Source organism: Cherax quadricarinatus, unplaced genomic scaffold, assembly GCF_038502225.1.
Source record: "Cherax quadricarinatus isolate ZL_2023a unplaced genomic scaffold, ASM3850222v1 Contig2728, whole genome shotgun sequence".
NCBI lineage: Eukaryota > Metazoa > Arthropoda > Malacostraca > Decapoda > Parastacidae > Cherax > Cherax quadricarinatus.
The window spans coordinates 27,529-55,289 of NW_027197754.1; the positions used below are offsets into that span (position 1 = coordinate 27,529).

The 27,761-nt window shown below is 37.5% G+C and overlaps 1 protein-coding gene across 1 annotated transcript in view; it reads left to right on the forward strand.

Moving 5' to 3' along the window:
- alpha-Man-Ia (alpha-Mannosidase class I a) overlaps positions 1–27,312 on the forward strand; it is a gene marked incomplete at its 5' end in the record, with an annotated part of 54,708 nt that extends 27,396 nt beyond the window's left edge. Inside the window, 2 exon segments of the mRNA XM_070081437.1 lie at positions 1,731–1,848; positions 20,660–27,312. Of these exon segments, the coding sequence (XP_069937538.1) occupies positions 1,731–1,848; positions 20,660–20,679 (138 nt within the window).
- Positions 27,313–27,761: the final 449 nt, after the last annotated feature.

Here is a 27,761-nt window from a genome sequence, read left to right on the forward strand (position 1 = left end):
AACATATGTGTAGAGAACCTAGGATAACCCAAAAAAGTCAGAGTGACTTATTTCCATTGCCTTCACTCAGAGCATCATTTCTTCTCAAAATGATGTTACATGAGAATGGGAGTGTTCTTCTTTATTTATTCTACCGTATCAATGTAGAGACAACCTGTACACAATGTAACTTGTACACAAACCAGACGTGTACACTTCGTTTACAAAACTTACCTTCACCTGGTTTGTTTACATAACTCTGCGCCTGTCCTCTCTCATGCACTCATTCTTTCTCTCTCTCATTTATTCGTTTTATCTCATTTACTTACTCCTGACCCTACATTAAGACTACAAATATTTTAAGGTAAGTAATGAGTGAACTGTATATACATTTTATCGCTCTGGGATGCTTAAATGTAATAGAATATTATGTGTAGGTGGGTTGGCCTGGTATGGTAGACCGGCTGACTACCATACATACCACACTTGATTTTTTACAATAAATACTACTCATCTCACCCTATATTTTAAGGTAAGTAATGAGTGAACTGTATATACATTTTATCGCTCTGGGATGCTTAAATATCATAGAATTGTATGTGTGGGTGGGGTGGCCTGGTATGGTAGCCTGGCTGACTACCATACATACCACACTTGATTTCTTACAATAAATACTACTTGTCTCACCCTAGATTAAGACTATAAATATTTTAAGGTAAGTAATGAGTGCACTATGTGTGTATTGTACTTTTTTATTGTTTTTTGATGCCTGGTTCTATTGCTAACTTAATATATGTTAGTGTAAACTTGTTATCTAGTGTTTGTATGCATTTGTAAGTGGAAAAAAAGGGTGTTCCACTTTACGGCGGTTTCCGCTTTACGGCGGTAGCCTGGAACCTAACCAGCCGTATAAGTGGGGCCTTCCTGTATACAGTGCATTCTCTCGTGTAGTGCCCCAAACGTATATATACGTTTCATTTGTCATTCATTCAACATTGGCATGTTAGGCCTGAGCCGCCTAGGCATGAGAGAATGGGTGTGCACACTCATTGTGCACTATATGAAAAATTTGGGAATGCCTGGGTACCATATGCTCTTTTTTCCTATAAAAAATTTAGTTTTTTCTCAAAATATTCGGGGTGCTGCGCAGGTGAACGTATATATATGTTTGGACCATTTAAGGGTTAAAATAAGCTTGATAAATATTATATTTTTATATAGAGCTGTGACTTGCATAGTTTGCCTTGCCATGAAGCTCTTTATAAACAAGCCTACTTTTATTTATTAATTATAGTGAGTTATATAATTTCTGTTTAATATGCTTATATACATTTGCTGAAATTGCTTGATTGAGTGAATGATAAACTCTTCCTAACATTGTTTAAAATCTGTCCACTTACACTCATTTTTATAGAGTGTAGACTCTCAGAAGGAATGTAGGTTATGTTTGAAAACTGGTAAGTGTTACAAAAAAAAATGCACTAATCAAATTGAAAAATATATGGAAAAATTTGGGTATATTCCAAACTTCTCTTGGTCAGACATCTCTTAAGTTAATTATTTCCTCTCCCCATTTCCCCCTTCCAAAATAATGACAATTTTTTTTTTTATTAACTTTCACTTGATTCCCAGCATTTCTTATTAGTGAGAAAGTACAAATGATGTAAGCTGAGTGTTTTTTTATATATTTTCAGTTTATGACAACTTTTGTGCTAATTTTTATTTACATAATTCCTTTCTTATTTCCACAGTACCTGTACTTGATATTCTCAGATGACTCTCTTCTGAGTTTGGATGAATGGGTGTTAAATACAGAAGCTCATCCAATCCCCGTAGAGGGTAACAATGCATTTTACCGTAAATCCCAAGGTATGTCACAATATAGATGAAGATTTGAATGGTGGTAGTAAATTACACAAATACTGTATGATTTTCATACAGTGTGTGTGTGCAAGTGCATGTGCGCACGCATGTGTAACTCATAATCATGAGGTGGAGTGTTAATGTTGATATTTTTAAGCACACATGTACTATTAATATTTTAAAAAAGTATCTGTGGTATCAGCCGTTTTTCTACTGATTCCAATCTTGCGGGAGAAAGCTGGTTGGCCTACATATGAGAGAATGGGTCTGAGTGGTTAGTGTGCGCAGTATAAAAAAATACTGCAGCAAACAGTGCAGGATGAGAGAAAAAAAACTCCAACCTTGTTTTTTGTTTCAAACAAAGACTTTGCAGTATATTTTCGTATGGTATTTATGGTTATTTCCTCGTTTTCTTGGTCTCATTTGATAGAATGGAAGATATATTACAGAACTAGAGCTGATTTTGAATGGTTTACGGAATAAAAGTACTTTCAAATTGAGCTCAGATTAGCAGAAATGTTTGATTTTTTGCTGATGTTCAAGAGTAAACAAATCGGGTCATGCATCCAATACATGTCAACTGGTGGGTCTGATATGCTTTCACAGATGCACTGATATTATTTATACTATTTTGACAATAATGCAGTAGTCTGCATAACAGTAAATCTTTTATTTTGTATGAAAAAAAAATTCAAAATGGAAAGCAGCCATAATATAAAAGGGGCCTGGAAACGTGACCAATGAACAGAGAAAATGTTATTTTAGTGCTAGGAATGTTTGCAGTGTTAATTCTGGACCCTATTTTGAAATTGGCCTTCCTTGAATTATGTATGAAATTGACCAAATTACCAATTTCTGTTTACTTTATTGGGTAGTTGAAATCAGTAAACAGGCGGTTTCTTGTACTCAGTCGATAGAACAAAAGGAATTCTAGCGAAATAACTATGTCGACTAGAACAATGGAATTGGCTGAAAATAAGGCTCAAAGTGGGCAAAATCGCCAATGCATAAATATCGCCGAGACCACTGACTTCATGGAAGCATAATTCTGTAAGTTTTCCATCAAATTTCATACTTTTGGTGTCATTACCATTGGGAAAGATTCTCTATCATTTCACAATTTTTTTTTTTTTTAATTCTTCAACACTGAGAGCAAGTTTGTGAGCAGGGGTCTCGACAGTAAAAAGATTAAAGGATATCGGCTGTTTGGAGTAACATCTGAACTGCCACAACTGGGCTCCTTTGCAAAGACAGTGATTGTGTGAATGATGATGAAAGTGTTTCTTTTTTGGGCACCCTGCCTAGGTGGGAGATGGCCTACGTGTTGAAAAAAAAAAATATGTCCATGTACATACGTGTGTGTGCATGCATGTGTATGCACTAAATAAAAAAAGAATCCTGCCCCACACAGTGCATGTTAGGAAAAAGCAAACCTCTGACCTTGCGTTTAATTTAAAAAAACTTTGGGAGGTTTCCTTGGGTGGTGTTTTATGGTTTTATTGGCTGTTTCTTGGTATCAGTTGATAGACTGGAAGACCCACAAGTGAAATAGATTTGGGTCAGTTTCACAATTTGCAGTGGCTTGAAATAGGACACAAAGTAGCAGAAATATCTGATTTTTGGTGACTTTCCAGAGGAAGAGTAGGGCCCCTAAACACATGATCTGTTTTATGGATTTTTACTAGGTCTGTTTCAATTATTGAGATAGCCTAAACCAGGAAGAGTCCTTGGAAATACAGTGGAACCTCAGTTTTTGTATGCCCCAGTTTTTGTAGGATTCGGTTTTTGATGACTTTTTTCATCTAAATTTTGTCCCAGTTTTCATGTATCCTCTCAGTTTTCGTAGAGTTGAAAATGGTCCATACGAAACACATCCGCGTGACTCAGCCAATAAGCACCCACACAAAGCATCCCATGCATTTGTGACTCAGTCTGCCTTTGTTTCTCATTGAGTGACCAGAATGTGGAAGAATTGTGGACAACCCCAGGGAAGAGATAGCCAATGAAGAGCTGCAAGGCCTTCAACTGGAACAACAACAGACCACAGCTGAGGCAATTGCTTCAGAGGAGGAAGAAGAGAGGCAGGTGAATGTGCCTTCTTCTGTGATTAAGGATATGTGTGCAAAGTGGAGTGAGTTGCTAAGTTTTGTGGAGAAATATCACCCTAACAAAGCTGTTGCAAGCCATGTCTGCAACATGTTCAGTGACAATGCCTTGTCCCATTTTAGGCAAATCTTAAAGTGGCACCAGAAACAGACACCTCTGGACAGATTTTTTGTGCAACAGGGGTACAGTGACTCAAGCTGGTCCTAGTGCTAGTAAATGACAAAGAAGAGTGGTAACCCCAGATAGGGCCTTGATACCTGAAGTCCTAATGGAAGAGGATTCCCCTTCCAAACAGTAACCTTTCCTCCTCCTCCCCCCCTCCTCACCGTCTTCCATTCGCCAACAAGAGTCTTCAATATAGGTAAAAGTGATGTTAAGTGTTCATTCATCTATTTCATTAGTCATTTATATTTATTTATCATTGTTTTCTGTATGTAAAACTATAGTTATTCTCTATAAAATGTATTTTTTGTTAATATTTTTGGGTCTCTGGAATGGATTAATTGGATTTACATTATTTCTTATGGGAAATATTGCTTCAGTTTTCGTATGATTCAGTTTTCGTCAGACTTTTTAGAATGGATTAATCACGAAAACTGAGGTTCCACTGTATTTTATTATCAAGGAAATAGGGTAAAACTTTTTTTTTAATGATGGATTTAAAATACGTAGAGGCAAATGTTATATAGGAGAGGCCTGGGGACGTGTGTAATGAACAGAGGATAGGTTGCTTTGGTGGCTGGAATGTTTAAGTTATTTTTTCTACTCTTTTTAAAACTGGAATATGTTGAAGTTTGTGTAAAATTGGTCAAATTGCCAACTGCTGGGCAAGTTATAGAGTAGTTCTGATGGTTGAATGAACACTTTCTTGCACCCATAATCATGAGTGCATACTACTGAAATAGCAGAAATTTTGTCGAATTGAGCAATGAAATTGGCTTAAAACAGAACTGAGAAGTGAGCAAAATTTTTGATGTATAAATTGTCTCCAGACTGCTAACTTTACACCTGCATTATTCTGTAAATTTACCATCCAATTTTTTATTTTTGGTGTCATTACCTTCAGAAAAAATGATCATTTCATTAGATTTTTTTTTTTAAATCATGGCACTTCCAGCACTTTTAATTTTGGGGGTTGCAACAGTGAAATGCTTAAGCTGTTTTTACACAGGAAAAGGTATGTACAGTAGGGCCCCACTTATACGGCAGGTTAGGTTCCAGGTCACTGCCGTAAAGCGGAAATCGCCGTAAAGTGGAACACCCTTTTTTTCCTTATAAATGTATACAAATACTAGATAACAAGTTTACACTAACATATATTAAGTTAGCAATAGAACTAAGCATCAAAAAACAATAATAAAGTGCAATACACACATAGTGCACTCATTACTTACCTTAAAATATTTATAGTCTTAATCTAGGGTGAGATGAGCGATAAAATGCATATACAGTTCACTCATTACTTACCTTAAAATATTTGTAGTCTTAATGTAGGGTCAGGGGTGAGTAAACAAGATAAAACGAGTAAATGAGAGAGAGAGAGAATGAGTACATGAGGGAGGACAGGCGCAGAGTTATGTAAATAAACCAGGCGAACGTAAGTTTTGTAAACAACAAAGTGTACATGTCTGGTTTGTGTACATGTTACATTGTGTACAAGTTGTCTCTACATTGATACGGTAGAATAAATAAAGAAGAACACTCTGAGTGAAGGCAGTGGAAAGAAGTCACTCTGTCTGACTTTTTTGGGTTATCCCAGGTTCTCTACACATATGCTGTTATGTATGATAATCTATGTAACTGTATTTGTGTATACCTGAATAAACTTACATACATACAAAAGGAATAATTTTTTACAGTTACCCCCAGTAACACATTTTCTCTTATGTTAGACTAGAGAAAATGTTATTCTTGCCATCACTTGTACAAGTTATCTGGCTACGCCATCTCATATTTATGTTTATTTATTCTATTGTGGGGTGTATATATCATCTTTATATGTTATGTATCGTGTTTATTATATAATTTTGAAAAAAATATCATGGATGGATTAATGAAAATATGTATATTAACGTAATATACGACATTTAATGAGACTCGATGATTATTATTATTATTATTATTACTAATATGACGTCTCGAGATACAAGACACTCTTACTGATTTTAATGTGTACCTGCACGCCAGCACAGTATGTAAGTTTATTTAGGTACAGGTATACATAAGTATAATTATCAGAGTATATATAAAATATGAAATAACTTTTAAAAACACTTGAAATTTTGTTGTTTCCAGACATAATGGAGAGACTTAGTGCTTGGATCTCACAGAGAATGTAAACAAACCAGGTGGGATGCGGTGACCGTATTAGAAAGTCAGGTGGGGGGGGAGCCGTATAGCGAGTTTTGGTCATAATTTGAAATGACCGTATTAGCAGAACGCTGTAGAGCGGAACGCCGTAAAGCGGGGCCCTACTGTATATCATTACGTGATATTGACCACAGCAATAATGATGAGGGAAGTGACATATTTCAACCCAGAAGGGGGTTGAAATAAACAGATCAGTCAATCTCCTGAGATTGTCTCCTCTTTTTTTTTTTATCATTTTAACACGTTGGTTGTCTCCCACTGAGGCAGGGTGACCTGAAAAGAAAGAAAATCCCCAAAAAGAAAAACTTTCATCATCATTCAACACTTTCACCTCACTCATACATAATCACTGTCTTTGCAGAGGTGCTCAGATACGACAGTTTAGAAGTCCTTCCAAACTGCCAATATCCCAAACCCCTCCTTTAAAGTGCAGGCATTGTACTTCCCATTTCCAGGACTCAAGTCTGGCTAACCGGTTTCCCTGAATCCATTCATAAAATATTACCCAGTGTATACTCCAACAGCTCGTCAGGTCCCAAAAACCATTCATCTCCATTCACTCTTATCTAACATGCTCACACATGCTTGCTGAAAGTCCAAGCCCCTCTCCCACAAAACCTCCTTTACCCTCTCCTTCCAGCCTTTTCGAGGACGACCCTTACCCTGCCTTCCTTCCTCTACAGATTTATATGCTCTCCAAGTCATTCTACTTTGACTGGTGTCTGTGGCCAACACATTCATTGCCACATACAGGCAGGCCCCGCTTTACAGCATTTCACTAATGTAGTGGTTTTCAGTTATACCCATTTTTCATTTATTCAGACTTCCTACAGCAGATATAGTCACCACTCACTATAAGTATTACGAATAGGAGCTTGTTTTTAAAAAGTTATTGTTTATCCCGGGTTACATTGCTTTCTCCTCAACAAGGGGAGGAGTCTCCTTTTTTCGTAATACTATTAATAAACCAATTTCCTTGATATCTCAATTTCATCAATCTTCAAAAACTAGGGGTGAATCAAGACAAGGTCGTCACTATTATGTTAGTTTTAATGAACATATTTAACTTCATCTAGAATATATGAATAAGAATACATTCACTTTTAAATAGTTTGGGCCCGTTAAATCATAAGCAATTCTAATGCTTAAATATATGAAATTGATAATCTTTGTCTATACAGTAGAAATCACTATATACAGCTCAGGTGGGGTACCACTTTCTCAATATCTGAGAAAACTCCAATTTCCGGCAAGTCTTTGCCTAGGAAATACGTATATATGTATATGCAAATACAGTAAGCCAGTCTTTGAAACGATGAGCTGGACCGGCTTCTCCAAATGCAGGGTAGGCGAGGCAGAGTCTATGTAGAGTAGACCTGTCCTCAGAGCTTGCCGGTGAGTGACTGCTGGGAACAAGCCTTGTGAATGGTAAGTAACCTCGGGAGACCAGAAGCCGCCAAATTATGATGTCACTTAACAACCCAACTCTGACTAGGTTGAGCTTACCTAATTAACCGTATCAAAATGATGAAGGATGAATACGATAATACTACGACGATCCAGCGGCTTCGATTTAGCTATTACCGAAGCAGCTAGCGAGGTAGTATTATATGAAAAAGAAAAGAAAAATTACGATACATCGTAACAATAAGCTAAGGATGAAAATATTTTAAGGTAAGTAATGCGTGAGCGTGTTAGATAGGAGTGAATGGAGACGAATGGTACTTGGGACCTGACGATCTGTTGGAGTGTGAGCAGGGTAATATTTAGTGAAGGGATTCAGGGAAACCGGTTATTTTCATATAGTCGGACTTGAGTCCTGGAAATGGGAAGTACAATGCCTGAAAGGAGGGGTTTGGGATATTGGCAAATATGTTGTGTACGATACATCGTAACAGTGATAATGTGCTAATGATGATGAAAAATATGCCTTGTAAGACTTGTAAGTAATGTGTGTACTGTATATGCATTTTTTAGGCCTAACTCTGTTGCTCACTAAATATGACAGTGTAAATATGTTATCAGGCTTTTATATGCATTTGAAAGTAGAAAAAAAAAAAAAGCTATGTTTCACTTTACATCGATTTTCACTTTACAGCAGTAGCCCAGAACCTAACCTTCTGTATAAGCAGGGCCAACTTGTACTCTCCAACATTCCTCCATCCCCTCCTTCATTGTTCATGAGTGATTTTGCCAATGTTTTCATAATCACGGGGTCTCCAGAAACATCTAGGGAATATGGAGGCCTTACTATAAGCACTGTTTTTATAACTAAAATATAAGGATAAAACTTTACAGTTATGTACATTGCACACATTTTGTAGAAAATGAATCCTTTGTATTTGGGAGGGTTCATTTCTAGAGTGGAGTGTTAGACATTGTGTTTGTCACCCATCCACAGATTATCATGCATTGCATCCATCACAAGTATGTAGACACTGACAAATATTGCTGTAAGTTTTGTTTCATCAAATATTGGTGATATCTCTTTAAATCTTTCATTCAACAAACCGGCCATATTCCACCAAGGCAGGGTGGACCAACAAAGAAAAACAAAAATTTCTCTGTTTAAATTTAGTAATATATACAGGATAAGGGGTTACTAGCCCCTTGCTCCCAGCATTTTAGTCATCTCTTACAACATGCATGGCTTATAGAGGAAGAAGACAGTTTCACTTTCCCATGGAGATAAGCAGAAATAAACAAGAACTAGGAAGAAAATAGAAGAAAACCCAGAGGGGGTTTGTATATATATGCTTATACATGCATGTGTAGTGTAACCTAAGTGTAAGTAGAAGTAGCAAGATGTACCTGAAGCCTTACATGTTTATGAGACAGGAAAAGACACAAATGAGCCTGGCCCATGGCCGGGCTCCGAGAGTAGTGAAACTCTCGAAACTCTTCAAAGGTATAATCATCCTCCCATCATGTAAAACAATTGCAGGTTTCCATTTCACACTCACTTGGCAGGACATAAGTACCTTCCTGGGTGGTTGCTGTCTACCAGCCTACTACCTAGGATCTCTAAATATTGATCAAATTTCATTAACATTATTATCCATAGGATAGAGCACCCAGAAGCAAATTTAGGTGCGGGAAATCCAGTGACTATTTCTTCTTTCTTTCAACACACCTGCCGTATCCCACCGAGGCGGGGTGGCCCAAAAGGAAAAACGGAAGTTTTTCCTTTTACATTTAGTAATATATACAGGAGAAGAGGTTACTAGCCCCGTGCTCCTGGCATTTTAGTTGCCTCTTACGACACGCATGGCTTACGGAGGAAGAATTCTGTTCCACTTCCCCATGGAGATAAGAGGAAATAAACAAGAACAAGAACTAGAAAGAAAATAGAAGAAAACCCAGAGGGGTGTGTGTATATATATGCTTGTACATGTATGTGTAGTGTGACCTAAGTGTAAGTAGAAGAAGCAAGACATACCTGAAATCTTGCATGTTTATGAGACAGACAAAAGACACCAGCAGTTCTACCATCATGTAAAACAATTACAGGCTTTCGTTTTACACTCACTTGGCAGGACGGTAGTACCTCCCTGGGTGGTTGCTGTCTACCAACCTACTACCTAGGAGTGGCTATTTATTAAGCAATACTCTATGGTTGGCTTTTTATATTGGGATCATACACTAAGCTAAATGAAAATAGACATTGTAAAACAAGGAATCCACATTTCTTGGAAAATTTGTACCAGAAATACGAGCATATCACACATGGAGCAAAATGTGTGTGTACACATGTATCATTGAACATTGGTGTATATGCTTTTGTGTTTTTTTCATCTGTTAATTTAAATTTCTCATTATGACTCCTAATTCTACCATTTATTTCTTCACTATTTTACTCTATATTTTTCAACTACCGTAAATGTTGCATTTGTATCACAAACTACTGTACTTTCCACAGTGCGTCGAGGTACCTTAGCAGAGGCTTCATCATGGTGGTTGAGTTTCATGATTTTCCTCACCATTCTTTGTGTAATAAAGTATTATTTTGAAAAACAAGAGTAAGTGGTGCACTTTTTATGAAGGCAGTTTTCACTTGCAAATGTAGCGCCTCTGAAGTTTTCGTGAGGCACAGAAGTGTGTGATGGTTGTAATGTTTCACTCCTCTTAACACTTAACAGTATTACCTTGGTTTTCATTCCTCTTAACATCTAACACTACTTTCCTGCTTGTCAGTTGTCTAATGATGAGTAGGAGAAAGATTTTTAACTAAGAATTTTTAAAATTGGTACTTTCGAGATAGTTTGAAAAAAAATAGATCTCACTTTTGGAAACATGTTAGTGCATGTAGTATAGTGCTTATCCAAACATTTTAAGTGTAGGCATTCAATATAAAAATAAAATAATAGGCTCTCTATTTCTTTGCCAGTGGCATCGTTTTTTTTTTATATAATAATTTTTTTGGAATATTGAGCTACGGCAAACCCTAGTTTGTGGCTCGCACACCACTCAACGTCAGTAGTGGTATGGTATGGTGTCTCCAAGTTCTACAAACAATATGAAGTATGAAGAAAGGCTAACAGTGTTAGACTCAGCTTTGTCTGATTGTAGGCAAAGTTTTTTTATTTAGCAAATTTGGATACATCAGTATTACAGTATGCTGCTGCTGTATAGAAAAAGATGAGACAAATAGGTACATGAAAGTTTATGAAAGAATATGAAATAAAGATTTTCTAACACTGTCATTACCAACAAGGTAAACATGTACTGATTATACTGTGAATGTAATAGTAGACCATTGGAATGAGTTACAACAGGAGACTGTATCTGTTACAGTTAAAACTTGAAAAAAACTTTGATATTTTAGGTTAAATCTTGAAGATGATGCCCCACAAGCTTTGCTACTGTAGCTACAAGTCTGTAATTACTTTTTATAGGTATGGGTTGAGGTTTAAAGTCCAGACTTTTAAGCAAAAAGTAGGGGACCAGACTATTCATGAGTATTACTTTTGAAACTGAAATCCTTTCATATTGAAGGTCTGTCACACTAGATTCCTACTTCCTTGGCACATCAAGGGCAAAAATCACACTCAGTAACCACATTCTGCCTTAAATGTACAAATTAATTTAATAATTTCCAATAATTCTTTTAATTAGTTGATAAATGACAACCAATTATCTTGCCATATGTGTGTGAAACAGGAACCTGTAATTTTTTTTTTAGGCTGGTAAGATTGCTGGTGTCTTTTCTTTGTCTCATAGAAATGTAAGATAACAGGTACACCTTGCTGATACTACTTACACCTAGCTCATACTACATATTGGTTGTACATGTATGTAGATACATACTCATCTGAGTTTCCTTTTAATTTCTTAATAGTTCTTGTCTTTGTAGTATTTCCTTTCATCTCCACGGAGTAGAATTCTTCCTTCATAAGCAATGCATGTTGTAAAAGGTGACTAAAATGCCAGGAGAAAAGGGTTAGTAATTCTTTCTCCTGTAAAGATTACTGTACTGAAAAAGGAGTAAGTTTTTCAGTAGGAATGTTTGTGGATGTAGTACGGATGAGAAGGAAATGATTATTAATGTTATGAATGAAAAGAAATGGATATCTTAGCTAAAGGATACCTGAAGTACTTTCCTGGGGGTCAATGTTTCCATGGCCTATTCCCAGATTAGGACTTCTGGAGGGTCAAGGCCAGATCAACAAGGCTGTTACTGCTGGCTGCACACAGTCCAGTGTAAGAAACACAGCCTGGCTGGCCAGGCACTGATTTGAGGAACCTGTTTATTTCACTTATGAAGACCAGTAGAGATTTGTTGGTAATTTTCTGTTTGTATGGAGGGAAGGCGTTGAGGAGTTGGGGACCTGTGACACTCATCACGTTCTCAGTGTACTCATTATTTTTATTTTTTTTTAACAAGTCGGCCGTCTCCCACTGAGGCAGGGTGACCCAAAAAGAAAGAAAATCTCCAAAAAGAAAGTACTTTCATCATCATTCAACACTTTCACCTCACTCATACATAATCATTCTTTTTGCAGAGGTGCCCAGAATGCAACAGTTTAGAAGCATATACATATAAAGATATCCAAAACCCCTCCTTTAAAGTGCAGGCATTGTACTTCCCATTTCCAGGACTCAAGTCTGGCTATATAAAAATAACCGGTTTCCCTGAATCCCTTCATTAAATATTACCCTGCACACACTCGAACAGCTCGTCAGGTCCCAAATACCATTCGTCTTCATTCACTCCTATCTAACATGCTCGTGCATGCTTGCTGGAAGTCCAAGCCCCTTGCCCACAAAACCTCCTTTACCCCCTCCCTCCAACTTTTTCGTGGACAACCCCTATCCCGCCTTCCTTCCCCTACAGATTTATACTCTCTCCATGTCATTCTACTTTGATCCATTCTCTCTAAATGACCAAACCACCTCAACAATTCCTCTTCAGCCCTCTGACTAATACTTTTATTAACTCCACACCTTCTCCTAATTTCCACACTCCGAATTTTCTGCATAATATTTACACCACTCATTGCCCTTAGACAGGACATCTCCACTGCTTCCAACCGTCTCCTCGCTGCTGCATTTACCACCCAAGCTTCACATCCATACAAGAGTGTTGGTACTACTATACTTTCATACATTCCCTTCTTTGCCTCCATAGATAACGTTTTTTGACTCCACATATACCTCAACGCACCACTCACCTTTTTTCCCTCATCAATTCTATGATTAACCTCATCCTTCATAAATCCATCCGCCGACACGTCAACTCCCAAGTATCTGAAAACATTCACTTCTTCCATACTCCTCCTCCCCAATTTGATATCCAATTTTTCTTTATCTAAATCATTTGATACCCTCATCACCTTACTCTTTTCTATGTTCACTTTCAACTTTCTACCTTTACACACATTCTCAAACTCATCCACTAACCTTTGCAATTTTTCTTTAGAATCTCCCATAAGCACAGTATCATCAGCAAAAAGTAACTGTGTCAATTCCCATTTTGAATTTGATTCCCCATAATTTAATCCCACCCCTCTCCCGAACACCTTAGCATTTACTTCTTTTACAACCCCATCTATAAATATATTAAACAACCATGGTGACATTACACATCCCTGTTATGATTTTATGATTTATGGCCTTGTTAATGTTGGATATGAGAATGAGAAACAGAAGTGGAGCAAGTTAAATATCCATCGGCCCACTTTTGTAGCTATTCCTTTTGCACAATTTTTTTTTTCTCTCACTTCATGATTGCATTTGCTGAATGCTTTTGCATTTAGTCTGTCTTCTAGAGCACTCAGGACTGCACTGTAAAGATCTAGCAGTTGTAAAAGGCAGGAGAGATATGCCCTGAATCCATTAGCAAAACAAAGTTGAAGTGGATAGAATTGCATTGGAATTTACCCTTTTGCTGTCCAGATCCCTGAAACTAACCCTTTCACTGTCCAGACCTCCAAAATTAACCCTTTCATTGTCCAAACCCCAAAATTAACCTTTTCACTATCCAGACCCCCAAAATAAACTTGCTCTCAGTGTCAAAAAATCCATCCCCCTCATTTTTTCTTCTGAAATGGTAGATAATTTTTTTGAGGGTAATGACTCCAAAAGTATGAAATTTGATGGAAAACTTATGGAATTATGCAGGTGCAAAGTTTAGCAATCTAGGTACAATTTGTGCATCGGTCCGTAATATGTGCTGCAGGTCCACATCCCCTTTTCTGAAATTCGAAAAGTTCTGAAAACCGAAGTTTTTTCGTGGAGTGTGTGCATCAGTCATCTCAGTTCTGGGTCACGCTGCCACGTGGTGGCATGACCCAGAACTGATAGCCAGAGTGGCAGGCAAAATTCAAAACACTACTGGCTCCAAGGGTTTCGGATAAAGGGATATGGGCCTGTATAATATATGGTATACAGCTTCTCGTCACTTAGCAACATGCTTGTTTACCGACGCCTCGGACTAACGATGGGCTCTCTGACCAGTATTCATAAATGTATATTAGAGTTGATTTTCTCTAGTATTCTCTTTATTTCACTATATGTACAGTACACTACTGTATAAACATTTAAAAATATACCAGAAATGTTATAAATGGTGCAAAGATGACATTAAAACAATATGAAAGATGGTTGACACAAACTCACTACCATTATACAGTGGACCCCCGCATAACGATGGCATCGCATAGCGATTTTTCCGCATAACGATTACTTTTATCGCAAAATTTTTGCCCCGCATACCGATTAAAAACCCGCATACCGATTTTCGTCCGAGACGCGTCCAATGTGCCCTCACATGTGCCGGCCGTCCCATTGTTTACCAGCCAGCCTCCGCGGTAACATCCAAGCATACACTCGGAATATTTCGTATTATTACAGTGTTTTCGGTGCTGTTTGTGGAAAATAAGTGACCATGGGCCCCAAGAAAGCTTCTAGTGCCAACCCTGTGGTAAAAAGGGTGGGAATTAGTATGGAAATTAAGAAAGATTTTGAAGGGTTTGGGGCTAACCCTGAGAAGCCTATGCCAGTTGTGGAATCCATTGTGCCTACTTCAAAGATTAAGGAAATGTGTGCAGAGTGGGTTGAACTGCAAACCTTTATAGATGAAAATCACCCTGACACAGCTGTTGCAAGCCGTGCTTGTGACTATTTCAATGACAATGTTATGGCCCATTTTAGGAAAGTCTTGAAGGAACGGGAGGTACAGAGCTCTATGGACAGATTTGTTGTGCGACAGAGGTCCAGTGACTCTCAAGCTGGTCCTAGTGGCATTAAAAGAAGAAGGGAAGTAACCCCAGAAAAGGACTTGCTACCTCAAGTCCTAATGGAAGGGGATTCCCCTTCTAAACAGTAAGAAGATAATGCTCTCCCCTCCTCCCATCCCATCAATCATCACCAGATCTTCAATAAAAGTAAGTGTCATGTAATTGTGCATGCCTTTTTCAGTTTGTGTGTATTAAAATTAACATTTCATGTGGTAAAAAAAATTTTTTTTCATACTTTTGGGCGTCTTGCACGGATTAATTTTATTTCCATTATTTCTTATGGGGAAAATTGATTCGCATAACGATTATTTCGCATAACGATGAGCCCTCTTGCACGGATTAAAATCGTTAACCGGGGGTCCACTGTAGTATGCTCCTCACTTAGCGACAAATTTGTTTACTGACATGGTCTCAGGAACCTAACTCCGTCATTAAGTGAGGAGAGGCTGTACTGTATACATGTATATCTTTTTTATTTTGTTAAAATTGTACTGAAGGTTCATTTTGAAAAATCTCACTTGGTTTTTTTTTTTTTTTGGATCATTTAGCATACCATTATGTGTGGTGTACTAATTGACCTTTTTTTTTTTTATGTGATGAGAGCCATTACACTAGGTCCTTAAGTAGTATACAGATAGTTACTAAGTAAATTTGTTCTTGTGTTTCCTTATTTGCTAACCCAAATTTATGATAAGCAGTGTTGTTAGGTGGGGAATTAACGTGCAGTTTGGCAGGGGAATCTCTAGTATTGCCATGTTATTAATCATTGCAGGGTAATTTGCTCATTTATTTCCACATCTTGTTAGATATTGCAGGATTATATTAACCCTTTGAGGGTCGACAGGCCCTCTCCGAAACTCGTTCTCAGGGTCAGCCAAATTTCAAAAAAAAAAAAAAATTATTTTTTCTTATGAAAAAATAGTTTTTTTTTTTTTTCTAAATATTATAGGCTAAACAAAAAAATTTTACCGTCAATACTTACCGAGATATGGAGGCGTGAAGTTTGCCAAAATTGAACAACATCTGGTAACATCGCCGACTGCCGTCACCCGGTATTTTTCTATTTACTTTTTTATGTACTATTTTCAATTATTTTTCAATTTTTCTTTTTCTGAGTAAGTTTTATGGCCTCTGAGGCCAACATGATCAGTATTTTGTAAGTTATTTCTTTTTCAATATTACACAATAAGGGCGTAAACACTGTTGTCATTATTTTGTTTACAAAAAATATTTACACAAACAAACGATATGAAATGTTGCTTATTACTATTTTTCTATATTTTATATACACATATACAGTCACAGGGAATGTTTCTAGAAGTTCTGCAGCCTGTGGAAGTCTTTGAAACATGGTGTCATGCACAGTGGTGTTTTACATTCCTCACACATGAAACGAGTGTCTCTGCGTTGTTGTGGGCGTTTTTTTGTATGTGAACAGACGTAACACCTCTTCTGAGCCTTTTTCTTGAAAGCAGTAGCAGGCACTTTTACCAGGAAGTGATCACCATGCTTCAGACGAGCAGTTGTTGATAATTTGGTGGGCGGTCAATTGCAGGTGCTGTTCCTTGGTACTTGAATACTATTTGTCTGATGACAGACAAACAGAATTCGCCGTACTGTGGTTTGTTTCTGGTCCTCATCTTATACATATTATAAGCATTGAGCATGGAAATGTCCAGAAGATGGAAAAACAGTTTGATGTACCACTTATAACTCTTGCGAACACAATCAGCAAACCCAATCTGCATGTCACATTTGTCCACTGAATGCATGTTGAAGGTGTAATCAATCACAGGTTTTAGAATGGGTTCATTGCTCTCTCTATGCTGCCTGCCACTGTCTGCCATTTCATTAGGGTGAACTGATGACAACAGTGTGACATCTCGTTTGTCATGCCACCGAAATGCCATGATGTCATTGGCAGCAAACGCCTGCACCTCACCTCTACGAGTGCCAGCGTCAAACCTGGGCATATGTTTCCGATTTGCACGCACTGTGCCACACACATCTGTCATGTTCACTCGCAAAAAATCACTGAGTGAGGGGCTTGTGTACCAGTTATCTGTATATAATATATGCCCCTTACCAAGGTATGGTTCTATCATTGTTCTAACCACATCACCTGAGATGCCCAATAACTTCCTGGTATTTTGCAATGTATAACTTCCAGTGTACACAATAATATCCAATACCAGACCACTGAAACAATCACAAAGCACAAACAACTTTATACCAAAGTGTTTCCTCTTGCTTGGTATGTACTGCTTGAAAGAGAGTCTTCCTTTGAACAGAATCAAAGACTCGTCAATTACAAGCTTCCTGAAGGGATAAAAATGCGTACTGAATTTCTCTTTCAGATACACAAACACATTCCTAATCTTATATAACCTGTCAGTTCTGTCAGGCCTGGTTTTGTCTGAGAAATGAAGCATACGTAACATTAGCACAAATCGATTCACTGGCATTATATCACTGAAACCTGGGGTTGCAATCAGGCGGTCTGTTGACCAGTATGATTTCACTTTGTGCTTATACACGTGGCATAAGCATTATTGCGGCAAAGAAAAGATACATCTCAGCCACAGTTGCCTCCTTCCACTGGTGTAGACGTGATTTTGGTGAAAGTAATGTGTTTGCCATGGTGTACTCGTAGTATGTGTTGCTTTCCATGACAATACTTTCCATCAGTGGTTCGTCAAAGAATAACTCGAAACATTCCAGTTCAGTGGCATTGTTCCCAAGTGTACAAGATGGCCGTATTCCACTTTGGCTGTCATCAAACTGGTGGGCATTTGGAACAAAATTGACAGCTTCCTGTCAATCCCAGGTGCGGTCTGCTGGTGGGTACTGGACAATGACAGGTGGTTGTGGTTGTGGAGGCTGGTGTGGTGGGTGGGTGGGGGATGGTGGCCTTTGTTGTAGATCAGCTGAGGCAGCGGCATGGGTGGCAGCATGGCCCACTGCTGGTGCCTCACCGCCGGCACCACTACCACCACGCACATTTTCCATCCCAATTGCAACAGTATCATCGTCATTTTCACTCTCTGTTCCTGTTGTACAGCCACGGGATGTACTCCGAGATGCACTCCTTCCCCTTGGAATAGCATATGGCACACTACCAGAGTGCATATATCGTCGTATATACTGACGCTTCACTGGGGAATATTGCACTTCACTATCACTACTGGAACTAGTTTGAAGAGCTTGTAGTTCATATTCACTATCACTATCATCACCCATGCTCTCATCTGAGTCTGGGATTTGGGAAAATAGAAGTTTCCTCTTCGATTCTGGTACAACTGAACGTGAACAAGACGGCCCAGCACCAGCGGTGGAAGGCTGAGGGTCGTCTGGGTTTTCCTCACTATTACCGATATTATGGTCATTAGTTTCGGTCAAAACCTCACCAAAACCTTGAAACTCATCTTCACTGGCACTTCCATCTGTATTAGAACTGTCACTGGGGAACAAAAATGTCCCAATTCGCTGAGGAGTGAGGAGCTTCTTACCGCGAGGCATGGTGGACATTGTTTACTAAGATGGTGTTCCCACAATGCACCACTGGGTCCCAGATTTTTTTTCTACCGCGCACACCGACCACACAGACCCATTCTCTCACATGTAGGCCTACCAGCCTTTTCCCGCGAGATTTGACGGTGCTAGAATTTGTGCGTACTAGTACGTCAAAAACCCCTATGCGTAAGATGTACTAGTACGTCCGAAACCCTCAAAGGGTTAAGCATGCACCATATCCCTTCCATATAGCGTGTATATCCTTTCATTTGTGTACTGCTCTGCCTTACATCCGTTGTCTGAGTGTGTTTCCACTTGGTGCCTAGCAAGGTAGATATTATTTTTCCTAATCTCATAATACTGAATATGTGTTTCATCTCTAGTAATATTCAGTTTGCATAGTGTACCAGAAATATCTTACAAAAACAGTAAGTTGTTACACAGAAAATGGGGTGCCTGGGGCTTAAGGCCTTGTCTAGGGGCAAAGTTGAAAGTTCCACAAATATCATGTTAAAAGTGAGTCACTCAGGTCTACCTTAAGCAAAACAGAAAGTGCTAAAGCAGCAGTCACTACTTCTGTGGTTTGGTTATTATAGGGTTCAGGCAAAATTCCTCATTAGGAAAATAGACCTTTATTACTTCTTACAATATATACAAACACTAGATGAACACACCCACATTTCCTTCAGCATGTACACCCAAATGAAGATACATAGGGAGCCGGCAGGCTGCGATATCAAAGCAAAACAAAACACACACAGGTAAGTATGGGGCTAGTGCCTAGCGGGTGTTATGCCCTCCCCTACTCTCCTGCTGACACATTTCATCCAGTTTCACCAGCAATCACTCATCCCACAGAGCTCTGACCACATCAGAGCTCAGGTGAGCCTACTGGTAAATACTAAAGTAGCCTATGGCTTGAGTCAGATAAACACAAGGAGTACAAAACTTAGCTTAAATACACTGCGTCTGGCCAGCGTGTTTGTCACCCATGCCGCTCTCCAGCGTGACTCTCCACGCTCACACATCGACACTATACCACCACACTTGGAAAATAAGTCACGACAGGACTTCCTTACATTTTACAGTTTAAGCTAATTTACAGTGCCCACAAATGTATAACATTATTTATAATATTATGGTTTACAATTATAACAGTTTATAATATTATGGTCTACAATTATAACAGTTTATAAAATTATGGCACACTTCTCCACTATACATGTTACAATGAAATGCAGAAATCAGCATAACATAGATTATAACAAATTATCGTTTTTTCTAAATCCTTATCCAGGCCAACACTGTTTCTGATCTTACAGCATGGTATTTTGTAGTATAAATCCTCCTTCATAATAGAAAAGGCATGTTATACTCAAGATTAGGAGCTAACACCTTTATTTTGATATTGTCTTCTCAAATGAGTAAATGGCTTAGAGATATAACATTTGAAGTACGTATTAATAAAATATTAGGTGTGAAATGGTTTTTAGGTGAAAAACAACTCAGAAACCATTATACAATGTCATTTTTTCTCAAATTTGAAATAATTATAGTGCTCATTTGTTCACCATGTAATTAACCATAATACAGTTTAACAGTTATCAAGGGTAACCAAATGTAAATTAAGAAAAATTTATAATAAAAAATAAACCATTTTTTGTGCAGAGTATGATTAAGCAGTGTGAATGATGAACTGTAAATATTTGTTCACCATTTGGAATTGTGATGTCCTTTTGAAGGATGGCCACATTGTTCTTATATGTGAGATGAAATACAAACATTTGCCTTTTAGCCTTTATTTCACTGAACGTTGCCTGGTTATAGCATTTCAATTTATGTACATTTGCCAAATATCTTAAAAATCACCAACCCTTTGTTAACATGGCAATGTCTCTCTTCCCTCGTCCTTTCTCAATTCCTTTCATTGTCTCTGCCTCTGCCTCTGCCTTGGCATTTTCGTGGGGCTGCATTTCTGATGAATGTTGTTTTTGTGTAAATGTTTTATTTTTTCATTACAGTTATATAGTGTTATACTGCACCTGGCTTGTAATGCCAATATTAAACTTCCTGTCATTTTTTCTCTACAGAGACTGACAACCAGTGGTAAGCGACTATACAAGGAACAGTGATGTGGTGACTTAAGAATTTTACAAGGTATTATAGAATCAGATAGGGAAGTAAATAAAGTAGAATTAATATATTGGTAAAAATATATTTATTCAAAGCATATTATTGTCCTTGAATGTACAGGCAGTTTCTTTCTTTAGAGTGTTATTGGAGGAATTGTAAAGGGGCATCAGCAATGACAGTATGAGCAATAGGCCACTTAATGTAAACATGGCACTGTTCTCTCTTGCTGTGTACAGTATATTATATAAGATTGAAGCTTGGGAGCCAGGAAGTGCTCACACTGAAAGTGACTAATGCCTCTCTAATCCTCTGAATACATGGATTGCTTGTTAATACTGTTCTAAGATTCCTACTTAATCTGCCCTCTTTTATTGTTGACTAGTGAGAGTTGCAGTAGTAGTGATTGTGAGCTGCACATCATCACTTGCAGTGTATCATATCCAAAGGATATTTCTCAGCATGTGTACATGTTTTAGGTTCACAATGACTGAAACTGCAAAATATAAAGTGCTTGATAAAAAAATTATGATCAGCCACTCGTACTCTTATCTCGTTATATATTTCCTGTTTTAGAAATTTTTAGAAGGGTTTGAATGGCTGTGTATTGGTAAATAGATTTTTTACTTAATATGCAGTTAAACTTGCTTTTTGTTTTATTGCCACATTAACACTCCTTTCAAAAATTAAGATCCTTCTTAGCTTCTCATATGATTTTTTCTCCTTTTAACCAACTGTCCCATCAAACCTTTAGTTTACATTTGTATAGTATGTAGCTTATCATGTCACTAAGACATTCTCATTCATTCTTGGTATATTTCTTTTATTCCCATATAGCTCAAATATAGCATTTCCATAACTGGTGTTTGCTGTTAATGTCTTATGTTACACCTTAATCACAAAACTAAGTAAGTGCTGCTCGAGTCATGAAATGCTATCTTATTTTTTCCTTCGACAAAGTAGTTTTTGCTCTCTAGTTATTATATCCCATATTTTTCATTATCACATCGGTCATTTCCCACCAAGATAGGGTGACCAAACAATGGAAATATTCACTATCATTTATTCAATAGCGGCCTTGCCAGAAGTGTGTAGACATCAAGGCTCAGTGACCCTCTGAACTGTATCATTCCCCACCCCTCCTTCAGAGTGCAGACACTGTGCTTCCCACCTCTAGGACTTAAGTCTAGCTAACCAGTTTCCCTGAATCCCTTCATGTTTACTACTCACCAATGAACAGCATATCAAGTTAATAGAACCACTTTTTTTTTACTTGTTCCGATCTAACACACTCACACCTGTTGGATGCTCAAGTCCTTACAATTTAAAACCTTCACACCATCTCTCCAGTACTTCCTGGGAAGACCCCTCCCTACTTTCGTTTACCCTCAGATTTATAGTCTCTCGGTCATCCTATTCTATTCACACTATATATACCTAAATAATCTTGTCAACCCCTGCATTTTTAATTTCTTTTTACACACACTCCCAACTCGTCCGCCATCCTTCACAACCTCTCTTTAGAATTTCACAAAAGAACTGTCTCATCAGCTAACACCAACTGTAACTACTCCCACTTTGTATCCAATTAATTATTTTTAAATCCCACACCTCTCCCCAACACCCTAGCATTAATATTTTTTGCAGTCATTTATATAAATATGTTAAATAACCATAGTGACATCACACATCCTTGTGTAAGGCCTTCTTTTACTTGAAAATAGTCACCTTCTCTTATACAGACCTTAACCTGATCATCACTTTCCTTATAAAAACTACTACCTGTAACATACATTTGCAACATCTGACACATTATTTTCATCTCTTCCCTATCATATGCCTTTATTTGATCCATAAATGTAACTTCCCACCATTCTCTTAAGTATTGTTCACTTGTATGCTTTAGTGAAGACACATGGTCTACACACAGCTTATCCTTCCTAAATCTTACTTTGTCTTTATCCCAACTCTTTCAATAATAATTCTCTAATGTATACTTTACCCAGTTTACTGAAGAGGCTTATTTCCCTGTAATTCTTACACACACTCTTGTCCCATTTTCCTTATAGAAGGGAATTATGCATGCTCTCTGCCAGTCTTTAGGCACCTTCCTTTCTTTAATGTATGTATGTATGTATGTATATTCTTTCTTTCAACAAACCGGCTGTATCCCACCGAGGCAGGGTGGCCCAAAAAGATAAACGAAAGTTCCTCTTTTTAAATTTAGTAATTTATACAAGAGAAGGGGTTACTAGCCCCCTTGCCCCCAGCATTTTAGTCGCCTCTTACAACACGCATGGCTTATGGAGGAAGAATTCTGTTCCACTTCCCCATGGAGGTAAGAGGAAATAAACAAGAACAAGAACTAGAAAGAAAATAGAAGAAAACCTAGAGGGATGTGTATATATAAGCTTGTACATGTATGTGTAGTATGACCTAAGTGTAAGAAGTAGCAAGACATACCTGAAATCTTGCATGTTTATGAGACAGAAAAAAGACACCAGCAATCCTACCATCGTGTTAAACAAATACAGGCTTTCGTTTTACACTCACTTGGCAGGACGGTAGTACCTCCCTGGGTGGTTGCTGTCTACCAACCCACCGAGGCAGGGTGACCCAAAAAGAAAGAAAATCCCCAAAAAGAAAATACTTTCAACATCATTCAACACTTTCACTTCACTCATACATAATCACTGTTTTTGCAGAGGTGCCCAGATACAACAGTTTAGAAGCATAGATATAACATATCTCTCCAAACTGCCAATATTCCAAATACACAGATACACAGACCACTGCAAAACTATATTCCCATTGGCTCTTAACATCTGTGTCTTAATTAAATCTATCCTGTCTACTTTAGTGCCTTTCATTTTACTCAGTCTCTCACACTTCCTCCCCCACAGTCACCTCTGATTCTTCTATATTCCTTCTAGATATTCCTCCCTGCCCTATGCATGATATTGTTTTCCATTCTTCATCAACATTTAAGATGCAAAATAATATCTCCCTCTTTCCAGTACCTCCTCCCCCATCTGATATCTTGTCTCTTTCATTTTTAAACTGGCAAATCTGTATGCTCTCCAGGCTTTCTCAGTGTATTAATCTTTCTTCAGTACTCTATCTTCCATATATCACTTGTGTTTTGTAAAAACCTCTTGTATACTAAATTATTCTCCCCTCTTTACGTCATGCCACTAATCATTCCTCTTCCCACCTGCATCCACCCTGCTATAGCTACAGACTTCTGTTGTGCACTTCAGCACTGCATTCTTGAATGTGCTCTTTACATCATTGACCTTCTCATTATCTGTGCTCTCTCTATCCCATCATTTGCATCACCCTAGGGTATAAGCCTGGCCACCATTGGTGCTTGCTTGTTTTTCTTGGAAATGCACAAATTGAAGAAGTCACTATAACATCTGTCACTTATCAGAGGGCAGGTTGTTATGCGAGTTTTTTCCCTAAATTTGCCATTCATTTTTAAACCCCCTCAAGGGAGGTGCCTTGATGCCGGTGAGGGGCTCTTGATCCAGGGAACTGAACTTATCTTCCCCTTCCTTGGATCAAACCCAAATGCCTCCCATTCCTCAGGCATTATGTGACCCTCTATGCATTTGGCATCCCCTCCAGTACATATAAATAAAAACAAATCTAAAGTAATAAATGATGTTAGTGGGGAGAACTATTCTTTCATAGTTTGAAAATGACAACCATAATAACAGTGTAAAAAGTAGAGGCTCCCACAGTTCCTTAAGGCACAGCTTTCACCCCAGGTCTTTCTCTCTTGTATCTGACATAATGAGACTCACAAATGACAACAAATGACAGGAACATGTTGTCCCTTGTAGATACAGTACTAGAAGTTGTATGAGTGGCATCATTGGGGGCACTGCCAATTTCCAAGTTAATATAAATGAAGTCTTCCAGTGGGCTATTAAAATACAATATGATCAGTGAGGACAAATTTCAGTTATTTCGTTATGGAAAATTTTAGAAAATACAAACTCAAACAGGGTATAAAACAAACTTAACCACACAGTGGCAAGAGATTAATGTGATGAACTTAAGAGTGATAATGTCAAAAGATCTCATTTTCAAGGATCACAATGGCATAATTATTGCAATTGCAAGGGAAATGATAGACTGGATAACCAGTATACTTTCAAAATGAGAGATGCCAAACCAGTGTTTATACTCTGTTTAAGTTGCTTGTTCTCTAGACCAGATTATTGCTGTCTCTTACAGCCCCTTTTAATGCAGGCAGAATTACAGATCTGGAAAATGTAAAGAGAATCTTCACTCTCCATATAAATTCAGTTGGCATTTAAATTATTGGGAATATTTGAATCCCTCATGCTGCACACCTTGGAATGTAGAGGAAGAAAGCTGTATCATAATTTGCATCTTGAAAATTCTAGGGGGACTGGTCCCAAATCAGCACACATACACATCACTCCCTATGAAAAGAGGCTTGGCACTGTGTGCAAAATAAACCAGAATAAAAGTAGGGGTGCCATGATTGCATTAAGAGACAACTCTTTAAGTGTAAAAGATGAAGACTTTTTTTTAACTCCCTCCTTTCATATATAAGGGGGAATTGCTAACAAGAGCTCTGGCTGCCTTCAAGAGGGAACTGGGTAAGTTCCTCATTTGAGTCAGTTCTTGATCATCCGTGCTGTGGTGCATTCACTGGATTGTGTGCAGCTAGTACCACCAGCTCTGTTGATTAGGCCATCCACTGGGAGGCCTGCTCTGGGGCTGGGCCATGGGGGTGTTAACCTCCCAAAATCAACTCCAAGTAGATAACTTATTCTGGGCACACAACCCAATTTACTACCACTAACTTTGCATATCTTATTTTTTTTTGCATCTAAAGTTATTACTATCTTTTGCATATATTTTTTTATTGTAAAAAAAGTCTCCTTTCGTACATCTTAAAATGTACATTTACTAATAGAAACCTTAGGCAGAATTTCTACAAGTCCTTCAGTATATTCCTCATTACAATACTTGATTATATCTGTCACTCCTTTTATGTGTACTGTCAACAAATTAAATTTTTGGCACTATTAATGCCTATATTAGTTGTTACATTTCTTTTCTTTTTTTTTTAACATTAGTGAAATAGAGTCTTGCACTTCTTGCATTATTTTGTGATGCTTGGGTAAATTAATCTTTCTTAGATATTTTTGATAAAGTGTCATTAACATTGATCAGTAAAAATTGAGAAGCCACTTGAGAAGAAAATTGAAATGCAGTGAAAGAGAGATGTGTGCTTATTGATTTTGGATCTACTGAAGAGGGTCTCTGAGACTGAAATATATGTTACATATCTGTTACCTGTGTTGTGTATGAATTTTCTACCCAAGTGGTTTCTCACTTTTCTCAGATATATCATGCATTTACAAATCTTGATGCAGTTAATTTCTTTGTTCTCTACAGTGTGACTGTTATTTGTGTGGCTGTATAAGTTTTATCAATATTAAAATCTGTATTTTGTATTGTATTTGCAATTTAATTCAATACATACAAGTTTTCCAAGAGATAAAATTTGTATTTTGATGAAATATACTGCAGTACAGAAATGAGTTTGAATTAACTGTTCATAATTGTTTATCAAGCACAAATAAAATCTTTTAGACCAAGGTTTGTTGTTAATAAATAATTTATGGGCTATTTTTATAAAATTGTAAGAGTGACAAGCTGGCTTGTTAAGTATTTCTTCTTTTATTTTTGAGGATCAGCCACTAGTCTAGATCTTTGATGCATGACAGCGAGTATAGAATGTATCACAGATTACGTAGAAGATATGCGGTTGTGTAGTAAGGTGGTGGTAGATACCTTATGCTAGTTTCAGTAGTGATGACTTAATCTTTTGCTTGATATCATACATCCAAGGTCAAATGTCATTCATACTTTGGTATGGTAGTGTTCCAGTATATTACTGAGCAGTGGGATGGGAGGGGCAGGAAGATAAATTATTTAATTATGAGAATAATTTATTTTTCTCCATTACTTAGCTACCTGTTAGCAGGTAGAATCCAGGTAATTATTGCATGAGCAATCCATAACATGCCTGAATAAACTTACCCTCAGGACAAATTCTGAATTTTTACTTGGCATTAGTAAAGGATGAAAGCTAGTTTGTATGTACTGTTGTTAGCTGTATAATATATTCTACATTATTATGAGTGTGCATGAGCAACAGGGTTCTCAAGTCAGCTTCAGAATTTGCACTATTTTACCTGAGGTTTACATTTTGTTCCTCTATCTTTAATATGATAAATTTAAGTCATGAATATTAACCAATAATTTATATATCAGTATTGCTCAGTGCTAAAGATATAGAAAGTTTGAGTTGGCAAAATGTAAATGATGTAATAGATAATATGTACTCCAGTATGAACTGGTGATTCCAGCCATAGGATTACATTAGCCATGCACCTAGCATCAGTATTAGGAAATCCCAGCCAGCTTTCCATTCAACAGATAGTACTGCACATTAATTAACATTAACACCCTCTCATAGTTTAGTTCACTGTATAAATATGTACATTGGTGCCTCTCCATGCAGCTGGTATAAACACATTTAGAATTATGTTTTACAGACAAGTTTATTTTTCTTTATTTTTTCTTGTAAATCTAATGTAACACAAATGCAAGTGTTTCATGGCCTAGGTGTTCCACTTGCATGTTCTACTATAAATGTCAGCATAATTTTTGTATGCTTTTAAGAATTGAGTAACTTCTCATTTATTTTATTGCATAAACTTTTAGCTTCCCTCTATATATGACAGATAATCTTGACTATTATTGGCATCAACCTCAGTTATAATTAGAGGAGAATATGACAGGGCAGACACAAGTTGTTTTTGCACTGTGTGAAGAATTTAGCAGGAGAGTTTCAGAAGTATGTGGTGGGTGTTGGATCATTAAATCAGCAGCATATATACCAGTTATAATCAGTTAATTTAAGCTTTACAAGTATATATTCTACCAATTGAAAGTTGTTTGTAGTTATGTACTAGGTACTTGTGCTCTCTCTCTCTCTTGTTCTTTCTT